The sequence below is a fragment of the Cherax quadricarinatus genome, chromosome 95 (assembly GCF_038502225.1).
Source record: "Cherax quadricarinatus isolate ZL_2023a chromosome 95, ASM3850222v1, whole genome shotgun sequence".
Lineage (NCBI taxonomy): Eukaryota > Metazoa > Arthropoda > Malacostraca > Decapoda > Parastacidae > Cherax > Cherax quadricarinatus.
In genome coordinates, this window is record NC_091386.1 from 938,894 (window position 1) to 961,635 (window position 22,742).

The 22,742-nt window shown below is 40.9% G+C and overlaps 1 protein-coding gene across 1 annotated transcript; it reads left to right on the top strand.

Moving 5' to 3' along the window:
* Positions 1-13,035, top strand: Set (NAP domain-containing protein SET). Its single transcript, XM_053798796.2, has 6 exons — positions 1-498; positions 4,870-4,982; positions 6,570-6,646; positions 7,744-7,928; positions 9,107-9,311; positions 11,830-13,035. The coding sequence occupies exons 1-6, from the start codon at positions 238-240 to the stop codon at positions 11,850-11,852; spliced, it is 864 nt and encodes a 287-aa protein (XP_053654771.1). The 5' UTR covers positions 1-237; the 3' UTR covers positions 11,853-13,035.
* The last annotated feature ends 9,707 nt before the right edge of the window (positions 13,036-22,742 follow it).

The window sequence follows — 22,742 nt, forward strand, 5'->3', positions numbered from 1 at the left end:
GCACAGTCTTGTTGTGTTTACACTCTCTTACCCGGGTCTACCACCGTTACCTCCATATTTTACCCCTTTTTATCGTACCCTTGACCCTCTCCGCCCACCCCTGGGCACTATAACGTGCCCTGAGAGTGGCAGGAAGGGCAGAGGCCACCTGTGGCCCTTAAAAACCTCACAAATAACAAGAATTAAGCGTGTGTTACCATACCCTCGTGCCAGACTGGGTCCTCCATATTTCACAAAATGTCAGAATCCGGCGCCTCTCCGGCCAAAATAAAAAAGCTAGACCCCACAGAGGAGGTTCACGAGACCCGGGAATATGACCCAGAGACACAGAAGGCCCTGGAGGAGATAGACTCGTGTCAGAACGAAATAGATCAGCTTAATGAGAAAGCCAGTGAGGAGATCCTGAAGGTGGAACAAAAATATAACAAACTAAGAAAACCAAATTTTGAGAACCGAAGCAAAATTATCCAGAGGATTCCTAACTTCTGGGTGACTGCTGTATCCTTTTATGTTTATTGTGGTATCAGTGGTACTGGTGGTATTAGTGGTGTCAGTGGTACTGGTGGTATCAGTGGTACTGGTGGTGTCAGTGGTGCTGGTGGTATCAGTGGTACTGGTGGTGTCAGTGGTGCTGGTGGTATCAGTGGTACTGATGGTGTCAGTGGTACTGATAGTATCAGTGGTACTGATAGTATCAGTGGTACTGATGGTGTCAGTGGTACTGATAGTATCAGTGGTACTGATAGTATCAGTGGTACTGATAGTATCAGTGGTACTGATGGTGTCAGTGGTACTGATAGTATCAGTGGTACTGATGGTATCAGTGGTACTGATAGTATCAGTGGTACTGATAGTATCAGTGGTACTGATAGTATCAGTGGTACTGATACTGACTGTATCAGTGGTACTGATAATATCAGTGGTACTGATAATATCAGTGGTACTGATACTGACTGTATCAGTGGTACTGATACTGTATCAGTGGTACTGATAATATCAGTGGTACTGATAATATCAGTGGTACTGATAGTATCAGTGGTACTGATAGTATCAGTGGTACTGATACTGACTGTATCAGTGGTACTGATACTGTATCAGTGGTACTGATAATATCAGTGGTACTGATATCAGTGGTACTGATAGTATCAGTGGTACTGATACTGACTGTATCATTGGTACTGATACTGTATCAGTGGTACTGATAATATCAGTGGTACTGATAATATCAGTGGTACTGATAGTATCAGTGGTACTGATGGTATCAGTGGTACTGATAGTATCAGTGGTACTGATAGTAACAGTGGTACTGATAATATCAGTGGTACTGATAGTATCAGTGGTACTGATAGTATCAGTGGTACTGATGGTATCAGTGGTACTGATAGTATCAGTGGTACTGATACTGTATCAGTGGTACTGATAGTATCAGTTGTACTGATGGTATCATTGGTACTGATAGTATCAGTGGTACTGATAGTATCAGTGGTACTGATACTGTATCAGTGATACTGATAGTATCAGTGGTACTGATAGTATCAGTGGTACTGATAGTATCAGTGGTACTGATAGTATCAGTGGTACTGATGGTATCAGTGATACTAACTGTATCAGTGGTACTGATAGTATCAGTGGTACTGATAGTATCAGTGGTACTAATAGTATCAGTGGTACTGATAGTATCAGTGGCACTGATAGTATCAGTGGTACTGATGGTATCAGTGGTACTGATAGTATCAGTGATATTAATTGTATCAGTGGTGCTGATAGTATCAGTGGTACTGATAGTATCAGTGGTACTGATGGTATCAGTGGTACTGATAGTATCAGTGGTACTGATGGTATCAGTGGTACTGATGGTATCAGTGGTACTGATAGTATCAGTGGTACTGATGGTATCAGTGGTACTGATGGTATCAGTGGTACTGATAGTATCAGTGGTACTGATGGTATCAGTGGTACTGATGGTATCAGTGGTACTGATAGTATCAGTGGTACTGATGGTATCAGTGGTACTGATGGTATCAGTGGTACTGATAGTATCAGTGGTACTGATACTGTATCAGTGGTACTGATACTGTATCAGTGGTACTGATAGTATCAGTGGTACTGATAGTATCAGTGGTACTGATAGTATCAGTGGTACTGATGGTATCAGTGGTACTGATAGTATCAGTGGTACTGATACTGTATCAGTGATACTGATAGTATCAGTGATACTAATTGTATCAGTGATACTAACTGTATCAGTGATACTGGTAGTATCAGTGGTGCTGATAGTATCAGTGGTACTGATAGTATCAGTGATACTGGTAGTATCAGTGGTACTGATAGTATCAGTGATACTGATAGTATCAGTGGTACTGATAGTATCAGTGGTACTGATAGTATCAGTGGTACTGATAGTATCAGTGGTACTGATACTAACTGTATCAGTGATACTAACTGTATCAGTGATACTAACTGTATCAGTGATACTAACTATCAGTGATACTAACTGTATCAGTGATACTAACTGTATCAGTGATACTAACTGTATCAGTGATGCTAACTGTATCAGTGATACTAACTGTATCAGTGATACTAACTGTATCAGTGATACTAACTGTATCAGTGATACTAACTGTATCAGTGATACTAACTGTATCAGTGATACTAACTGTATCAGTGATACTAACTGTATCAGTGATACTAACTGTATCAGTGATACTAACTGTATCAGTGATACTAACTGTATCAGTGATACTAACTGTATCAGTGATACTAACTGTATCAGTGATACTAACTGTATCAGTGATACTAACTGTATCAGTGATACTAACTGTATCAGTGATACTAACTGTATCAGTGATACTAACTGTATCAGTGATACTAACTGTATCAGTGATACTAACTGTATCAGTGATACTGTATCAGTCATACTGATACTAACAATTGTATCAATAATCACACTTATATTCTTCATTATATCAATAATCACACTTATATTCTTCATTATATCAGTAATCACACTTATATTCTTCATTATATCAGTAATCACACTTATATTCTTCATTATATCAGTGACCACACTTATATTCTTCATTATATCAGTAATCACACTTATATTCTTCATTATATCAGTGACCACACTTATATTCATCTTTTACATCTTATTGTTACTAGTAACCCCAGTAACGACACTTATATTATTATTATTTTAATATTTAATGTTACTAGTAACAACTGTATCAATAATCACACTGTTATATTATTATATTCCTCTGTTACACCTTAATGTTACGTCAATGACACCACAAATATTAAGTAAAAAGACACAAGTGCAACTATTGTGACATTTTATTGTGGCAACGTTTCGCTCTCCAGGAGCTTTATCAAGCCTTAACAGTGTTCCTGGAGACCCCTCAAGGAAGGTTCCTTGATGTTGGTGAGGGGCTCTTGATTTAGGGAATTGGATCTGTGCTCCAGTTCCCCGAATTACGCCTGTATGCCTTCCACATCCCCCCCCCCCCATGTGCTGTATAATCCTCCAGGTTTAGCGCTTCCCCTTGATTATTATAATAATAATAATAATAATAATGTTCCTGGAGAGCAAAACGTTGCCACAGTAATTAATGCCACATTAGTTGCACTTGTGTCCTCTTACCTAACATATTGTTGGTAATTCTGCCAATATTAATACACTACTAATATTGCTGGTACCAGCAGTATCACAGACCACACATTTATGCTGCACTCTGTGACCCTAGTGGGTTTAGCGCTTAGTTATGACAGTATAATGTTTAACAGTAACCACTAAACCTATGAGGGCTATAAAGTACCTGTGTTATTCTTTGGGTAACATTGAAAATGGGTTGTGGCAAATATTTTTGTTAAGTGAGTTTGGGTTTGAGAAGACTAGGTACTAGTATGGGCCTGCTGCAGTGTTCCTATTTTCTTATGTTCTTATGTACTAACCACAGGAGACATAAAGTGCCTGTGCATAGGAGGCTATCAGGTTTGCTCCAAGGAAGAAGAAGAAAGGCTCAGTTCCTTGTATCAGGAGCCTCTCACTAGCTTCAAGGTACCACTAGACAGGGAGACACTGTGATGGTTAGACATGTAGCTATTAAAACTTTAATAAATAGGTAAATTTTTTTATGTACATGTATACATAAGTACAATTATCATACATAGTTTAACATGTAAATTACCTGTATAACACAGAAAAGTCAAAGTGCCTTATTTCCATTGTGGTCCTTGTAATATCTTGTTGAATATAAAAATGGTATTTAGTACCAACAGAATGATTAGTAAGACACATATTCAACAGTTAGTATCTTTATTTTGCAACGTTTCACCTACCCAGTAGGCTTCTTCAGTCGAGTACAAGAGAGTGAGCAGAAGCAATAGAGACAATGTAATCAGTCCATCACCCTTAAGGACGTGGTCCTGAGGTGGTCAGTCTGTCAGCTTGGAGAAGAGTTTTGCTCCATTGTCTGGAACATTGTTCCAGAGCAAAACTCTTCTAGGCTGAGGGACTGACCACCTCAAAACTTTATAATGAGTATGTATGTAAATGAAAAATGACACATATAAGGACCACTACTATCCACGGTTTTGGTATGCATGGCAGGTCCTTAGAACATGTCCCCCGCAGATATGGGGGTCCTTCTGTACTCTGCAAAAGATGCTGTATACCTGGAGAGTGTTCTTGGGGTCAGCGCCCCCACAGCCCGGTCCATGACCAGGCCTCGTGTAGTATTTTATAATGGAAATAATTTCATGGTAGCACAATTCTGTCCTTATTGAGGCACATCATCAGGAGGCTATATATACGTCTAAGTGCTTTTGGCCATTAAATGTGAAGAATTTTTCTTAACTTGTGTCCAGTTTGTTAATCACCCTCAGATTTCTGCTATACTTGAAGAAGAAGAGGAAGAATGCCTACATTACTTGACCAAATTAGATGTAGAGGAGTTTGATGATATTAAGTCAGGCTACAGGTGTGTTAAGTATATTAATGTTCTGAATCTAAAAAAAAGTATATATGCATATGATTAGCCCGGATTGTATTTTGTAAATGTTCAATTTACAGAAGTAATATGTAAAGGATTCCCTTTGAAGATTATTTTTTATTAATTGAACCAAAGTCTTAAAACCATTTTCTCCACACAGACATCTGGATCCAATGTTAATGTACGTATCCAGATGGCATTTTAAAAATTAAATAAATGTGTGTGAATTATTTTAAGACAAATAGACTTTACTCATGATTGGTGGACCATATTCCTTATTACATTAACATTCTAGTATCACATAGTTTAATATTTTGCTTTAGTTTTTAAAATGTGTCTTGATCCTTTTATTTAAAACATAATTTTTCAGTTTTATAATTATTGCTTAAATCGTTTGTACTCTCATATTTATGTAATCTTAAGTTAATATAACAGAAAATACTCCAGGCAGTTATATCTAACTCTAATTTTGATTGGCCTGGAGGCAGTAAATCAGAAGTTAAGATGAGTATAAAATATTTCAACCTCACATTGAAACCCCGTTGTTGAAGGAAATCACATTTAAACCAATGCGTACAGCACAATACTCATCTTGTTTTAGTGTCTTTACATGGGTTTGTGTGTTATTGACCACTGTATATTAGTACTAATTAATACAGTGGACCCCCGGCTTAAGAGAGAGATATTATTTCATTCCAGAAGTATGTTCAGGTGCCATTACTGAACGAATTTGGTCCCATAAGGAATATTGTGAATTAGATTAGTCCATTTCAGACCCCCAAACATACACGTACAAACGCACTTACATAATTGGTCGCATTGGGAGCTGATCGTAAAGCGGGAGTCCACTGTATTTATATAATCTTGCTTCTGTTTTCCATTAAGGGACTTACCCCTCTTAACTTGCTGTGCCCCTCATCTGAAGTCTTCTCTGTCATCTCACATTATCTTAGCAGTTCTACTTTTTATAAATTGCCGATTTTCACATCTTGAATTTCATGTTTTTTATTTGTTTTCAGTGTTGTACTCAGACCAGTTTGGAAGGATTACACATCAATATATAAAATGTTTTCTTTTGTATTCATCTCTGTCGATTCATAATTTTTACCAGCAATGCTATATGTAATCTGTGGAAAAAGATATTATACCTGGAGAGGGTTTCGGGGGTCAACGTCCCCCGCGGCTCAGTCTGAGACCAGGCCTTGTGATACTATCAGTATCACTATACCATAGTAATACTGTCAGTGATACTGTCATTATCACTATACCAGTTTTTAATATGTGATCTGATATGTCATTAGAAAATAAACACAAGGTGAGGATGACCAATAATGAAACATTGAAAGATATTTGACATCTTACAGAATTACATACACAATATTGATCCCAATTTTTAAATCCCAGAAATCTTTCAATGATTTACCTGGAAACCTACAAATTTTGTCATTTTTCTGTGAAAGACATCCTCCTCCTCCTACCAGCAAGTACATATATAGTGGGTTTTTTGTCGTGATTTGTATCTGATTATTGTCAAGTATTGTAATATAAAGCACACTGATTTTTTTTATTTTTCAGAATTAAATTTCATTTTGATGAAAATCCGTACTTTGAAAACGAAGTTCTTACAAAAGAATTTCACCTTGGCTCGACAGGTATGTTTAGTAAATATTATTTAGTTCATGTTTAAGAGCACTTCAGGTTTTGAATAGAAACCTAAGTAAAAAATAAACATTTAATGAGAATTTTAATGTGGGGTTTACTTAGACTTAATAATTCTGCTGATGTATATTCCTTATGAAATTAAATTATATTAGGAGCTTTTAAATTTTCAAGGATGTATTAAAATGTCATCTCTCTGTACTGGGAAATACTTTTTTATTAACTCAGTGGCTGTCTCCAGCCAGCCAACGTACAGCAACTCTAAGAAGGAAACACATTCACCATCAATCATTTAATTGCCATCTTTTGAGAAGAGTGCTCATATCACAGTCAGATTATCCTCTTGACTGCAACATTTCTAACCCTCCTTCAGAGTGCAGGCACTGCCCTGCCCACCTCCAGGATTCAAGTCTGGCTAACCAATATTCCCTGAACTCCTTCATAAAAGTTACCCAACTCATACTCCAACAGCACATTCATTAGAAAACCACTTGGCTTCACTCACTCCTATCTAACGCTCATACAGAATGTATTTACACCTTTTATCATTTCATTAGACCAGTGACATGTTTGCTTTCTCTCTTCATAATAAATTTGACAAAATAAATATGAATAACATTCTTTGTTACACTGCAGTATATTCTTATTATACAAGGAGGTGGGAAAATATGGGATGCAAATATATTACAGGCCAAAAGATATTTCAGTTATTATGTGTGGTGCATAATTAGACATTTTATTGATGCAAATTAGCATTTTAGCCATCAGTTAAAGCAGTCTGAATTATTGCTTAATGTTTGTTAACTATATGTATGTAATGTACAAGTTTTATGTTGAACCAAACTCGATGTTAAAGAGCACTTATGACAATTCTTAAAAAATTGTGATGGGGAGTTGAGGATGCTCATGCGAGTCCATTGTCATTTGTTTAAAAAATATTTGAATTGCCATTTCAAATTGTACTTTTAGGTTCTGCATTTTTAGATTTTTTATTAATTAATTTTGAGAATGATGATTGATAGAAAGGGAGGTGAGGTTCCTCTTGGTATCATTTCCACAGTTGTTTTCATAAGAGTTCATTGTTTACCAGGTGATCCTGCATCACAGTCTACAGACATCAAATGGAAAGAAGGACACAATCTGGTAGAACGATTTCGACAGAGGATGCAGCAAGGGGAAAAAGGCGGGACAGGCCGGAAACGTCCTCTGGAACTTCGATCATTCTTCTCTTGGTTTTCTGATCACGGAGACCCATCAGCTGATGAAATTGCAGAGGTATGTTATTACACATGTAATTAACCATTTGTCATTAATTAAGCTCTGTGTTTGCATGATGATGCATAATGTACTGTACGTATGTGTATATCAGAAGCTATGTAAAAGAGCGACTGGTGTTGTCAGCGAAAATTAGCATGAACGATGAAAGTGTTTCTTCTTTTTTGGGTTAGCGTCCGCCTCCCTTGGTGGTTTAGTTAGTTTAATATGTTTATTATGCACCCCATACCCATCCTGTGGGCGGTAGTCAAAAGATTACAGAGGTACATAATTGGTCCAGGGACTGGACTCCAAAGTTTTGATAGCTGAGCTGTGGTGGGAAACAGCCGATGTGATAATAAAAAAAAAGTCTATTTCTGCTCACACTCTTCTGTTCTCACAAGGGAGATTATTGATGCTGGTGAGCTGCTTTTGATCCAAGGAATTTGGCTTGCCCTTCCCTTTTTTGGATTGAACCTGGTTGCCTCCCATTCCTCAAGATTCTGTTTTATCCTCTGCATTAAGCACTTTCCCTTAAAAATAGCAATAATCTTTAGTTGCAAATACTGTGCAGCAACAGTCATGTCTTGTCTAGCAGTTATATGCATGTTGCACATTGTCTCAAGTTGCATCAAATTTTCATTTGTCACCTTAATCATGTCCCAACTTGTATATCCATTCAGGGGGAAATTCCTCTGGATCCAAGGAATTGGAGCTGCCATCTTCTTAGATCAAACCTACTTACCTCCTATCCAAAATGCAACAAAAACTTCCATACCCTTACTAAATATGTTTCCATGTAAACAGTTTATGTATCGCCTACTCTTTGTAAAGCCTCCTTGTTCATACGTACATACATACATGCTATAATGTGATTTTGTAGTTTATAGTTAGATCTGAGGAAATACGGCCAACAGCAAGGAAGGTTCTGCTGTTGTCATACGGGTTCCAAATGTCCGTGTTTTACACTGGCAGGATTGTTGGTCTTTTCCTTGTTTGTAATGAACATGTAAGGTGACAGGTAGATCTTATAAACTTCTGTTGACATTCTGTATACACTATCTTTACTTTCTTGTTTCTCTCTCTCTCTCTTTCTCTCTCTCTCTCTCTCTCTTTTTTTTTTTTTTTTTAGCTGATGCTGAGAACCATGAACATGTAAAGAATAATGGATTAATAAGTTATTGCATCAATGTTATCAGGTTATCAAGGATGATATGTGGCCAAATCCTCTGCAGTATTTCCTAGTACCCGACATTGAGGTAGAAAATGGTGAAGGGGATGATGATGAAGAAGAGCTGGAGGATGAGGAAGTGGATGACAATGTAGTAGTGGTTGAAGAAGAAATTGAAGAAGTAGATGAAGAAGGTGTGGAGGAAGAGGAAGAAGAGGAAGCACCAGGAGAAGGTAAGCTACAGACAGGATTTTAGAAGCATCAGTATAGTATTTTTATAACACACTAGCCCTCTCCCACTGAGGCAGGATAACCCCAAAAATAAGGAAACACAGTCACCAACATTCATTCAATAGCTGTTGTGCCAGAAGTTTTCTGACATCATGGTTCAAGTGACCCTCCTGATGGCAAGACCCCCACCCCTTCTTCAGAATGTGGGCACTAATACATGTATATAGACTGTTAATTGTTTCTCTATATTTTCACACCTGGTTAGTAGTAAAACCAGCCTGAAGTGTTCCATGAACATGTGGATGAATAAAGTGGTTAAAAGGTATTGAGAAGGAAATTGGCACCCAGGTGGTGCCAGGTTGCATGGCATCAGATTTAAAAATCTTGAAATTAGTAACACTATCCAGTTTTTGCATTTGCCTGTATGTAGTTGCAGGAGTTGAGGCTTAGCTCCTGGCCCCAGCTCTCAACTTGTCACTTACCAGATTTACTTGTAGCTTTATGGGCCCAGTTGTACCTATTCTTAAAACTATGTATGAAGTCTGCCTCCACTACTTTATCAGTATAATTCCTCATTCTGTATTACCACCCTAGGATGTAACTCAAAACAATTGATTTACATCTGAATATAAACTGTATTTTGCAGCTTATTAGACACTTTTTTTTTTTCCCCATAAAATGTCTCCAAAAACCACCCTGCATCCTGTAAACTGGGGTCTGGGGTGGGCTGTAGCTCTCCCAGTTATGTCCTATGCCAAGCCATTGAAACTAAAACAAGTCTTGTAAGCCGTGTCTTATAAATAACAAAAAAAGGCACAATACCGTGACTGGAACGATACACAAATAACCCGCACATAAAAGAGAGAAGCTTACGACGACGTTTCGGTCCGACTTGGACCATTGACAAAGTCACACTAACCAGAAGTGGAGCAGGATGGCTATATATAGGCAGGAAGAGGTGGTGGTAGTAGTAGTAGTAGTACATCTTGTCGGTATTATTTACCATTCTTGTACTACTACTACTACTACTACCACCACCTCTTCCTGCCTATATATAGCCGTCCTGCTCCACTTCTGGTTAGTGTGACTTTGTAAATGGTCCAAGTCGGACCGAAATGTCGTCGTAAGCTTCTCTCTTTTATGTGCGGGTTATTTGTGTACCGTGTCTTATAACCCATGAGATATGATACCTGTTTACTGCTGGGAAAATAGGGGTAGCAGGTGTGAGGAGATGAATGTGCATGTTCACCTAGCCCGGCAATCAAACCTCTGTATTTTTGACCGAGCCGTAAGCTCTACCGCTGTACAGATATAGTATTATTCTGGTCACTTGCAGGTCTGTTATTATTATTATTATAATCAAGGGGGAAGCGCTAAACCCGGAGGATTATACAGCGCCTGGGGGGGGATGTGGAAGGCATTCAGGCTTAATACGGGGAACTGGAGCACAGATCCAATTCCCTAAATCAAGAGCCCCTCACCAACATCAAGGAACCTTCCTTGAGGGGTGCAGGTCTGTTATTGGGGAGGGTGGTACTGCCATGTTATAGTATCCTCAGTATTTCATAATAGATTTTTACCATTTTTCAGGAATCCATCCCTCATAAAGATTGTTTTTAATAATATTGCTCTTTTTCAACTTAGGATTTTATTTTTGAGGTCTTGTAATAATGTAAGATCTGTTGGAGTGTGAGCAGGGTAATATTTAGTGAAGGGATTCAGGGAAACCGGTTATTTTCATATAGTCGGAACCGAGTCCTGGAAATGGGAAGTACAATGCCTGCACTTTAAAGGAGGGGTTTGGGATATTGGCAGTTTGGAGGGATATGTTGTGTATCTTTATATGTGTATGCTTCTAAACTGTTGTATTCTGAGCACCTCTGCAAAAACAGTGATAATGTGTGAGTGTGGTGAAAGTGTTGAATGATGAAAGTATTTTCTTTTTGGGGATTTTCTTTCTTTTTTGGGTCACCCTGCCTCGGTGGGAGACGGCCGACTTGTTGGAAAAAAAAAAAATTCATCTAGTTATTGAATGTTAGTTCCTGCTGTACAGAGCATCAAGTAGAATAGCCTTTCATTTCCGGTGCTACACAATAAACTTTACCTGTCCTGCTTGACAAGAGGGCAGTTCCACCAGTTTGCACAATCTGCTGATATCTTTTCCGTATTTTCCATCCTTTCTGGACAATGACCTTCCCATCTCATGCAGAAAATGGGCAGATGATGAATGTGCAAATGCATGTTGTCATGTTGTCATTCTTTACTCTAATTTTGACTTTTTAATATAATTTATACTTTAGTAGTACCCTATCTTAAGAAATTTAATCATGTTTCCCAGGGACCCAAGCCTTTAGAAAACATCATGAGATCTCTGCACTTACATCATTTTGGAAAATTATAAATTTACTGGAGTGCTGTATGACCCTTGTGGGTTTAATGCTTAGTTTTGATTGTAATAATTATAATATAAAATAACTAAGCTCTTTGTAATTAACATATTAAAACTTTTTCTTTAAACAGAGGACGGAGAAGCGGATGAGTGAGGCAGGCTATAGCGGCGGCTCCGGAGTTCCAAGACAAATATTGCCCCAAGCGTTATCGGTCATAAATAGGAATGGTCTCAATGGTTCACTTGATCAGATTACCTTTGCTAGTTATAAGATAGATTGATTTTAGACGTTGCTGTTCTCATTTAAGTATATATTTAAATATTGTTCTCTAAGCAAAGGATAAATGGTCATTTTTTGTGGAATCTGTCATGACAAATCTTAGCCATTTTTATTTTTTTCTTAATATTTTGGTGTACTCCAGTTTGTTATCTTAACATGTTTAATTCATTAAAAAAGTTTATTTAAATTTCAAGGTACCATCCTAAGAATATGGAGGATAGTGACACACAGCTAGACCTTTTTATACACACGAAATTAAAATTATCTCAAATTTATTCTCATGCTTTGCCCAAATTGACACCCTACACAAGTTAGCATGTGTACAGTGGGTATGCAGTAATTTATAATATGAAAAAAAAATTCTTTTTATGATTGAGAATGCAAGGTGTATATTGTTGGGAATGTCTGCCATACCCATTGAACACTTGATTTTGAAAGATTCCTGCTTCAAAATTACTAACAGTGTAGAGGGGGGGAGTATAATTAGAATACATTGAATAGAATGAAGTATCATGTACAAGTTTTCTACACTGGGAACGAAAGTTACATGTCATGATGTATGATCATTCCTAGCATTAAAAGTCACTTTTGTAATTTGGATTTCTTACCTGTTTTCATATGGAATTTCAGGGGTCTTTAGCTCTCATACTTTATTTAAATGCCCCATTTGTGAATGTTGGTTTAGTGCTTTTTTTGTGAATATTATGACTGCTGCTCCACCCAAGGCAGGTTATGGCATTTTCTGTACTATTAATGAGTTAATTTATGGTATTATTGTGAATTATCAAAATTCACGTATCAGCTCAAACTATTTTAAACTAAATTTCTTACTATAATTTAAAGAAATGGTATATATAATAAGTGAGTCATGTGATGCATTGAAGAGGCTGTTCTGTGATCCTAAGTAGAGCAGCAGCAGCAGGTACTGTCTAAACTCAGCCTTCCAAACAAATAGTCTTGTCAGCTATATACTTGAAGGTCTGCCAGACCCAGAGGGTCTACCTGTAATGTAAATTCACCATGACTTCTCAAAATGAAACTATTTGTTATACCAATAGTGACTTCCTGTTTTTGCCCTTGGGTTTCATCCTCCACTCTTGTGCCTTTTAACATCAGTGAATGACCCATGTTGGTTTAGTGTTTTCTGAAGATAATAATGATGGTAGAAATGTAGTGTGGAGGACCTGGTTGAAAGGAGGGTAGATGCAGGAACACGAACATGCAGTAGGTATGCAATACTGGTGCTTGTTCTTTGGGGTTCAATGTGTTATATGAGGTTGGTAATAACTTTTACTATTTAAATATAACAGTTTAAGTATAGGAGGTTTGTATTATTATAATAAAGGGGAAATTCTAAACCCATAAGGGTTATACAGGTCTTCAGAAATGGGAAGCAATCAGGTTCAGTCCATGGAAAGGGAGGATAGGTTAAATTCCTTGGATCAAGAGCCCTTCACCAGCATCAAGGCACCTTCCTTGAGGGACTTTATTGAAACTAAAATTAAACATAACCTTTGAAAATCATTTAGCAAAACTTTTACTCGCTTTCCTAGGCTCAAACCTGAATACCCTTATCCCAGCCTCCCTGCACAAACAATTGGGAGAATAAAAAGGGATCACTGGACCCATCTTGGCTGCCCTTGCCAGTAGCAGTTCTGTGGTAATGATCACTCCACCTATTAGCTTGACTTGACAGGCCTCACTGGCTGCCACTCCATTGTAAGAGTAGTGTCTCCACTTCCCACAATATGGAGAGAACTACCAAACACCTTTGGTGATTAATGGTGATTTTGGTGATTAATTATTATTATAATCAAAAAGAAGCGCTAAGCCACAAGGGCTATACAGCGCTGCAGGGTAGGGAAGGAAGCAAGGGAATTGGATGGCAGGAGGGAGGGGGGATGATCAGCAGGTTACAGAAAACAGCGGGGCAGGGGATAGTACGGGGGTAGAGGGTAGCAAGAGATACAAGTAGAAAGGGCTGAAAGTATCAGAATTTGTGAAGTAAGTCAGTCGTTGTCAAAAAGTCAATAAGAGAGTCCGGATGAAAGGTGGGTCCATCAGCGAGAAGGGAAGGTAAAGAGAGAGCAGCGGGGCGAAGACGACGACAGAGGTAAATTCTGCGTGCTCGTTGATAAAGTGGGCAGTCCAACAGAATGTGGCTGACTGATAATGGAGCTTGGCAATTCTCACAGAGAGGAGCAAGACGCCTCTCCATGAGATATCCATGAGTAAGACGAGTATGGCCAATGCGAAGACGGGAGAGAGTAGTCTCCCAACCTCGACACTGGTGATAAGAAGACGGCCAGTAATTTGGTGATTAATGAGGACTAGTGATGCTGCAGATGATCTGGATGTTGTTTTTGAACAAGTGTAAATTATTATTATTATTATAATCAAAAAGAAGCGCTAAGCCACAAGGACTATACAGCTAACAAGTGTAAAGGAACTGTCTTGTTAAGTATCTTGATATCTGGCATTATGGGAAGCACACCAACTCTTCTTTCCACAGTTAATGGCCTTCCAATTTTACAAATTATCTTTTTCTGCCTACAAAACTTTAAATGCATCCAAGATCACTGGTAGCTTTGAGTTATTGACCGATATGGGTCATGCAGTTTCTCAGGAACATTATACAAATTAACGAGTTGATGTGGTACCAATTTTGACTTTCCTCTAACAAGTTAGAAAATGGAACCTTTCTTTTGACATTCTGTATAATATTTATGGGGAAAATGCTAAACCTATAATCCAGCATCTGAGGAAATCAGAGACAATCAAGTCTGATGCAAGGAAAGGGAGATCAGGTTCAATTCCTTGAATCAGTAGCCTCTTATCAGCATCAAGGAGCCTCCCTTGAGGGGGACCACTTAGTTTACACATGTTTTAGGACTAGACAACATTCCATTTATAGTTTCTTAAGAATATTATAATGTTCTGAAGCACATTACCATTTAAGAAAATATTCTTTTAATATAAAAACTGCAGGTGCATGGAATGAGTGGCAATTATACAATTAAAAGTGTATATTTCTAAGCTGTATTAAATGTTTTACTTAAATATTTAAGATACCCCTCAAGGAAGGTTCCTTGACACTGGTCAGGGGCTCTTGATCTAGGTAATTGGATCTGTGATCTGTGCTCCAGTTGCCTGAATACTTTCCATATCCCTCCCACATGTGTTGCATAATCCTACAGGTTTAGCACTCCCCCATTATAATTATTACATCATAGTTGGTGCAACAGGTTAGTTTGTTAAAAAGATATAGAAACTGTGTTGCACTCGGAAAGGAGGACAGTTGCAGTGTCAGGGCGTTTGAAGATGTTGAAAGTTAATTCTGCTGCTCTCTGATAGGATAGTCGATTAAATACCTAATTGATTAACTGTTAAAGCTACCTAGCAGTCCATACAAAGGTGGCGAGCATCTTTATCGATGGTATTTATGTTCAAGACATGTGACTGATATACAGTGGACCCCCGGTTAACGATATTTTTTTTTCATTCCAGAAGTATGTTCAGGTGCCAGTACTGACCGAATTTATTCCCATAAGGAATATTGTGAAGTAGATTAGTCCATTTCAGACCCCCAAACATACATGTACAAACGCACTTACATAAATACACTTACATAATTGGTCGCATTGGGAGGTGATCGTTAAGCGGGGGTCCACTGTATAAATGTATGAGGGGAATTTTCCCATACCTGACATCAATAGGAAGATGACCAGGTGTGGGGTCACATTTCTGGATAGCTTGTATTGCACTTTGAAAGAACGATGAATGAAGTAGACTAGAAAATGCTCTGGGACTGCTCTATTTGGAACCATTTGTGTACATCATGCCACAAGATCGTGGAAGGAGATAATGTGAATCACCAGAACTCCTCCATGAGGAAGAGAAAAATACATGGAATGAACAAAAAGCAGAGCAAATTAAGAGATAATATCAGAGGATGAACTCAAGAGAGACTCGAGGGCCATGACAAATTGGGTTAATGATTAAATGAATTTATTTGACTAATAAGTGAGATGAGGCCTGATCTCAGACTGTGCCGTGAGGGCGATGACCCCCGAAACCCACTCCAGGTAATAGGATTGTGAAGGTTGTGTAAATTGAACACGATAAGTAAGGCAAAGAGCATCGCCCACATGGGTTGAGAGCTTGGTTTTGATTATTATAATAATGAGCATCGCAGTAATCCTAGAGTGAATATTTGCTTCTCTGTACAAATTATTGACCAGTGAAAATCAAGAGGCATCAGACATAAATGTTATCCATGATGAGTGGCACTGAGTTTACATGGAGTGGCTGAGGAGAACACTTGGTCCCCACAGTCTAGCTTGTGCAACTAATGTGACATTTTATTGTGGCAACGTTTCGCTCTCCAGGAGCGTAACGGTTTGACAAAGCTCCTGGAGAGCGAAACGTTGCCACAATACAGTCTAGCTTGGATAGAATTAAGGCTGCGTAAAATCTGAGAAGGGTTTAACTATCTGTGTTCAAGTAAAATGCATACTATTAATTTACATGCAAAATCATAAGTCTGTAAGCCAGGTTGGGTGTAAGGGTCAAATGTCTGGAGAAGTTCTGTATCCAGGCAGTAAGAAGTTGCATTCTAGGAGTGTCATGTATCTTTCTGTGCATTTATCAAAGGATTATTTTTTATATTTTTGGCATTACATCTCATCACTTTAGATAATAACCATGGAACCCAGGGGAATACTAGTGATGTTGGAGATGCGAAGAAGAATGTGTGAATCTCCAATATTGAAGAGTGTCAATTTTCAATATACTTTGTGGTGCACATGATACAAACTGCCTAAACTTTTAGGCTGAGAGAATCCACCAGCCATATAATTTAAGAAAAATGAAAATCTGTGCAGCAAATAATGCAGATTTTGATGTGAAAAGAATGCCAAAGAAGCCAATATTGCAGGGTACAACAGGCCAGAGATGCAGTATAGATACCTCCTGGCTGATGGCTCCACCTTTGACACAGACTCCCTCTTTGACTTTTTGTCAGCAATAGCTTTATTAAACCAATTTTGATTATGCTTTCCCTTTACCCCTCTTCACTGCCCTTACTAACTCTGCCTCCGATGTCCTTTTCACCCTCGCTGGTCTCTGATCTGGCATATGTCTTTAGTACATCCTATCCTGGAGTGCTGTATGACCCTTGTGGGTTGAGCACTTAGTTTTGACTGCAGTGCCTGAATACACCAATACAACTATCAAATGCTGACAATTCGCATCCACAGTTTGGAGGGATATGTTGTGTATCTTTATACGTATATGCTTCTAAATTGTTGTATTCTGAGCACCTCTGCAAAAACAGTGATTATGTGTGAGTGAGGTGAAAGTGTTGAATGATGATGAAAGCATTTTCTTTTTGGGGATTTTCTTTCTGTTTTGGGTCACCCTGCCTTGGTGGGAGACGGCCAACTTGTTGAAAAAAAAAAAAATCTACACGAGCCACTGCCATCCACCTCAGCCCAGTAAGACCACATTAACTCTACACTCTTCCATGGTAACATATATTGAGAACCAGAATGTAGAGTAAGATAAACTATACAATTTTGTATATACAGAAGTAGAACTTGAAAAAAATGTTTTTTGGGAAATTTGGAGGAGTGGAATGTAATACAGTGGACCCCCGGTTTACGATATTATTTCATTCCAGAAGTATGTTCAGGTGCCAGTACTGACCGAATTTGTTCCCATAAGGAATATTGTGAAGTAGATTAGTCCATTTCAGACCCCCAAACATACACGTACAAACGCACTTACATAATTGGTCGCATTCGGAGGTGATCGTTATGCGGGGGTCCACTGTACAGTGGACCCCCGGTTAACGATATTTTTTCACTCCAGAAGTATGTTCAGATCAGTGTCAGCGGATGGGTCTATGAAGGATGAGGTGAATCATAGAATTGATGAGGGGAAAGGGGTGAGCGGTGCACTTAGGAGTCTGGAGATAAAGAACTTTGTCCTTGGAGGCAAAGAGGGGAATGTATGAGAGTATAGTTTTACCAACGCTCTTATATGGGTGTGAAGCATGGGTGATGAATGTTGCAGCGAGGAGAAGGCTGGAGGCAGTGGAGATGTCATGTCTGAGGGCAATGTGTGGTGTGAATATAATGCAGAGAATTTGTAGTTTGGAAGTTAGGAGGAGGTGCGGGATTACCAAAACTGTTGCCCAGAGGGCTGAGGAAGGGTTGTTGAGGTGGTTCGGACATGTAGAGAGAATGGAGCTAAACAGAATGACTTCAAGAGTGTATCAGTCTGTAGTGGGAGGAAGGCGGGGTAGGGGTCGGCCTAGGAAAGGTTGGAGGGAGGGGGTAAAGGAGGTTTTGTGTGCGAGGGGCTTGGACTTCCAGCAGGCGTGCGTGAGCGTGTTTGATAGGAGTGAATGGAGGCAAATGGTTTTTAATACTTGACGTGCTGTTGGAGTGTGAGCAAAGTAACATTTATGAAGGGGTTCAGGGAAACCGGCAGGCCGGACTTGAGTCCTGGAGATGGGAAGTACAGTGCCTGCACTCTGAAGGAGCGGTGTTAATGTTGCAGTTTAAAAACTGTAGTGTAAAGCACCCTTCTGGCAAGACAGTGATGGAGTGAATGATGGTGAAAGTTTTTCTTTTTCGGGCCACCCTGCCTTGGTGGGAATCGGCCAGTGTGATAATAAAAAAATAATAAGTATGTTCAGGTGCCAGTACTGAACGAGTTTGTTCCCATAAGGAATATTGTGAATCAGATTAGTCCATTTCAGACCCCCAAACATACACGTACAAACGCACTTACATAAATACACTTACATAACTGGTCGCATTGGGAGGTGATCGTAAAGCGGGGGTCCACTGTATTACGTACTCCTAATACAGGAAAGCTCCGCTCTACAGCATTTCGCTAATACAGACATTTTCAATTATAGCCATTCTTCGTTTATTCAGATGATCTACAATAAATATATTCACCACTCATTATAAGTTAAGGACGAAAATATTTTAAGATAAGTAACGTGTGTACTGTATAAGTATTTTTTATGCCCGGCTCTGTTGCTCACTTCCCCTCAAGGGAGGTTCCTTGATGTTGGTGAGGGGCTCTTGATTTAGGGAATTGGATCTGTGCTCCAGTTTCCCAAATTAAGCCTGAATGCCTTCCACATCCCCCCCCCCTGGCGCTGTATAATCCTCCGGGTTTAGCGCTTCCCCCTTGATTGTAATAATAATATTGCTCACTTCATATATGATAGTGTAAATAGGCTTTTATATGCATTTGAAAGTGAGAAGCAAGTAATGATTCACTTTAGTGATTTTTGCTTTACAGCAGTAGCCTAGAACCTAACTTGCTGTATAGTGGGGCCCTACAGTAGCCTAGAACCTAACCTGCTGTATAGTGGGGCCCTACAGTAGCCTAGAACCTAACCTGCTGTATAGTGGGGCCCTACAGTAGCCTAGAACCTAACCTGCTGTATAGTGGGGCCCTACAGTAGCCTAGAACCTAACCTGCTGTATAGTGGGGCCCTACAGTAGCCTAGAACCTAACCTGCTGTATAGTGGGGCCCTACAGTAGCCTAGAACCTAACCTGCTGTATAGTGGGGCCCTACAGTAGCCTAGAACCTAACCTGCTGTATAGTGGGGCCCTACAGTAGCCTAGAACCTAACCTGCTGTATAGTGGGGCCCTACAGTAGCCTAGAACCTAACCTGCTGTATAGTGGGGCCCTACAGTAGCCTAGAACCTAACCTGCTGTATAGTGGGGCCCTACAGTAGCCTAGAACCTAACCTGCTGTATAGTGGGGCCCTACAGTAGCCTAGAACCTAACCTGCTGTATAGTGGGGCCCTACAGTAGCCTAGAACCTAACCTGCTGTATAGTGGGGCCCTACAGTAGCCTAGAACCTAACCTGCTGTATAGTGGGGCCCTACAGTAGCCTAGAACCTAACCTGCTGTATAGTGGGGCCCTACAGTAGCCTAGAACCTAACCTGCTGTATAGTGGGGCCCTACAGTAGCCTAGAACCTAACCTGCTGTATAGTGGGGCCCTACAGTAGCCTAGAACCTAACCTGCTGTATAGTGGGGCCCTACAGTAGCCTAGAACCTAACCTGCTGTATAGTGGGGCCCTACAGTAGCCTAGAACCTAACCTGCTGTATAGTGGGGCCCTACAGTAGCCTAGAACCTAACCTGCTGTATAGTGGGGCCCTACAGTAGCCTAGAACCTAACCTGCTGTATAGTGGGGCCCTACAGTAGCCTAGAACCTAACCTGCTGTATAGTGGGGCCCTACAGTAGCCTAGAACCTAACCTGCTGTATAGTGGGGCCCTACAGTAGCCTAGAACCTAACCTGCTGTATAGTGGGGCCCTACAGTAGCCCAGAACCTAACCTGCTGTATAGTGGGGCCTAGAACCTAACCTGCTGTATAGTGGGGCCCTACAGTAGCCTAGAACCTAACCTGCTGTATAGTGGGGCCCTACAGTAGCCTAGAACCTAACCTGCTGTATAGTGGGGCCCTACAGTAGCCTAGAACCTAACCTGCTGTATAGTGGGGCCCTACAGTAGCCTAGAACCTAACCTGCTGTATAGTGGGGCCCTACAGTAGCCTAGAACCTAACCTGCTGTATAGTGGGGCCCTACAGTAGCCTAGAACCTAACCTGCTGTATAGTGGGGCCCTACAGTAGCCTAGAACCTAACCTGCTGTATAGTGGGGACCTACAGTAGCCTACAGTAGCCTAGAACCTAACCTGCTGTATAGTGGGGCCCTAACCTGCTGTATAGTGGGGCCCTACAGTAGCCTAGAACCTAACCTGCTGTATAGTGGGGCCCTACAGTAGCCTAGAACCTAACCTGCTGTATAGTGGGGCCATACAGTAGCCTAGAACCTAACCTGCTGTATAGTGGGGCTCTACAGTAGCCTAGAACCTAACCTGCTGTATAGTGGGGCCCTACAGTAGCCTAGAACCTAACCTGCTGTATAGTGGGGTCCTACAGTAGCCTAGAACCTAACCTGCTGTATAGTGGGGCCCTACAGTAGCCTAGAACCTAACCTGCTGTATAGTGGGGCCCTACAGTAGCCTAGAACCTAACCTGCTGTATAGTGGGGCCCTACAGTAGCCTAGAACCTAACCTGCTGTATAGTGGGGCCCTACAGTAGCCTAGAACCTAACCTGCTGTATAGTGGGGCCCTACAGTAGCCTAGAACCTAACCTGCTGTATAGTGGGGCCCTACAGTAGCCTAGAACTTAACCTGCTGTATAGTGGGGCCCTACAGTAGCCTAGAACCTAACCTGCTGTATAGTGGGGCCCTACAGTAGCCTAGAACTTAACCTGCTGTATAGTGGGGCCCTACAGTAGCCTAGAACCTAACCTGCTGTATAATGGGGCCCTACAGTAGCCTAGAACCTAACCTGCTGTATAGTGGGGCCCTACAGTAGCCTAGAACTTTACCTGCTGTACAGTGGGGCCCTACAGTAGCCTAGAACCTAACCTGCTGTATAGTGGGGCCCTACAGTAGCCTAGAACTTAACCTGCTGTATAGTGGGGCCCTACAGTAGCCTAGAACCTAACCTGCTGTATAGTGGGGCTCTACAGTAGCCTAGAACCTAACCTGCTGTATAGTGGGGCCCTACAGTAGCCTAGAACCTAACCTGCTGTATAGTGGGGCCCTACAGTAGCCTAGAACCTAACCTGCTGTATAGTGGAGCCCTACAGTAGCCCAGAACCTAACCTGCTGTATAGTGGGGCCCTACAATAGCCTAGAACCTAACCTGCTGTATAGTGGGGCCCTACAGTAGCCTAGAACTTAACCTGCTGTATAGTGGGGCTCTACAGTAGCCTAGAACCTAACCTGCTGTATAGTGGGGTCCTACCCTACAGTAGCCTAGAACCTAACCTGCTGTATAGTGGGGCCCTACAGTAGCCCAGAACCTAACCTGCTGTACAGTGGGGCCCTACAGTAGCCCAGAACCTAACCTGCTGTATAGTGGGGCCCTACAGTAGCCTGGAACTTAACCTGCTGTATAGTGGGGCCCTACAGTAGCCCAGAACCTAACTTGCTGTACAGTGGGGCCCTACAGTAGCCCAGAACCTAACCTGCTGTACAGTGGGGCCCTACAGTAGCCTAGAACCTAACCTGCTGTACAGTGGGGCCCTACAGTAGCCCAGAACCTAACCTGCTGTACAGTGGGGCCCTATAGTAGCCTAGAACCTAACCTGCTGTACAGTGGGGCCCTACAGTAGCCCAGAACCTAACCTGCTGTACAGTGGGGCCCTACAGTAGCCTAGAACCTAACCTGCTGTACAGTGGGGCCCTACATTAGCCCAGAACCTAACCTGCTGTACAGTGGGGCCCTATAGTAGCCTAGAACCTAACCTGCTGTACAGTGGGGCCCTACAGTAGCCCAGAACCTAACCTGCTGTACAGTGGGGCCCTACAGTAGCCTAGAACCTAACCTGCTGTACAGTGGGGCCCTACAGTAGCCCAGAACCTAACCTGCTGTACAGTGGGGCCCTACAGTAGCCCAGAACCTAACCTGCTGTACAGTGGGGCCCTACAGTAGCCCAGAACCTAACCTGCTGTACAGTGGGGCCCTACAGTAGCCCAGAACCTAACCTGCTGTATAGTGGGGCCCTACAGTAGCCTGGAACTTAACCTGCTGTATAGTGGGGCCCTACAGTAGCCCAGAACCTAACTTGCTGTACAGTGGGGCCCTACAGTAGCCCAGAACCTAACCTGCTGTACAGTGGGGCCCTATAGTAGCCTAGAAC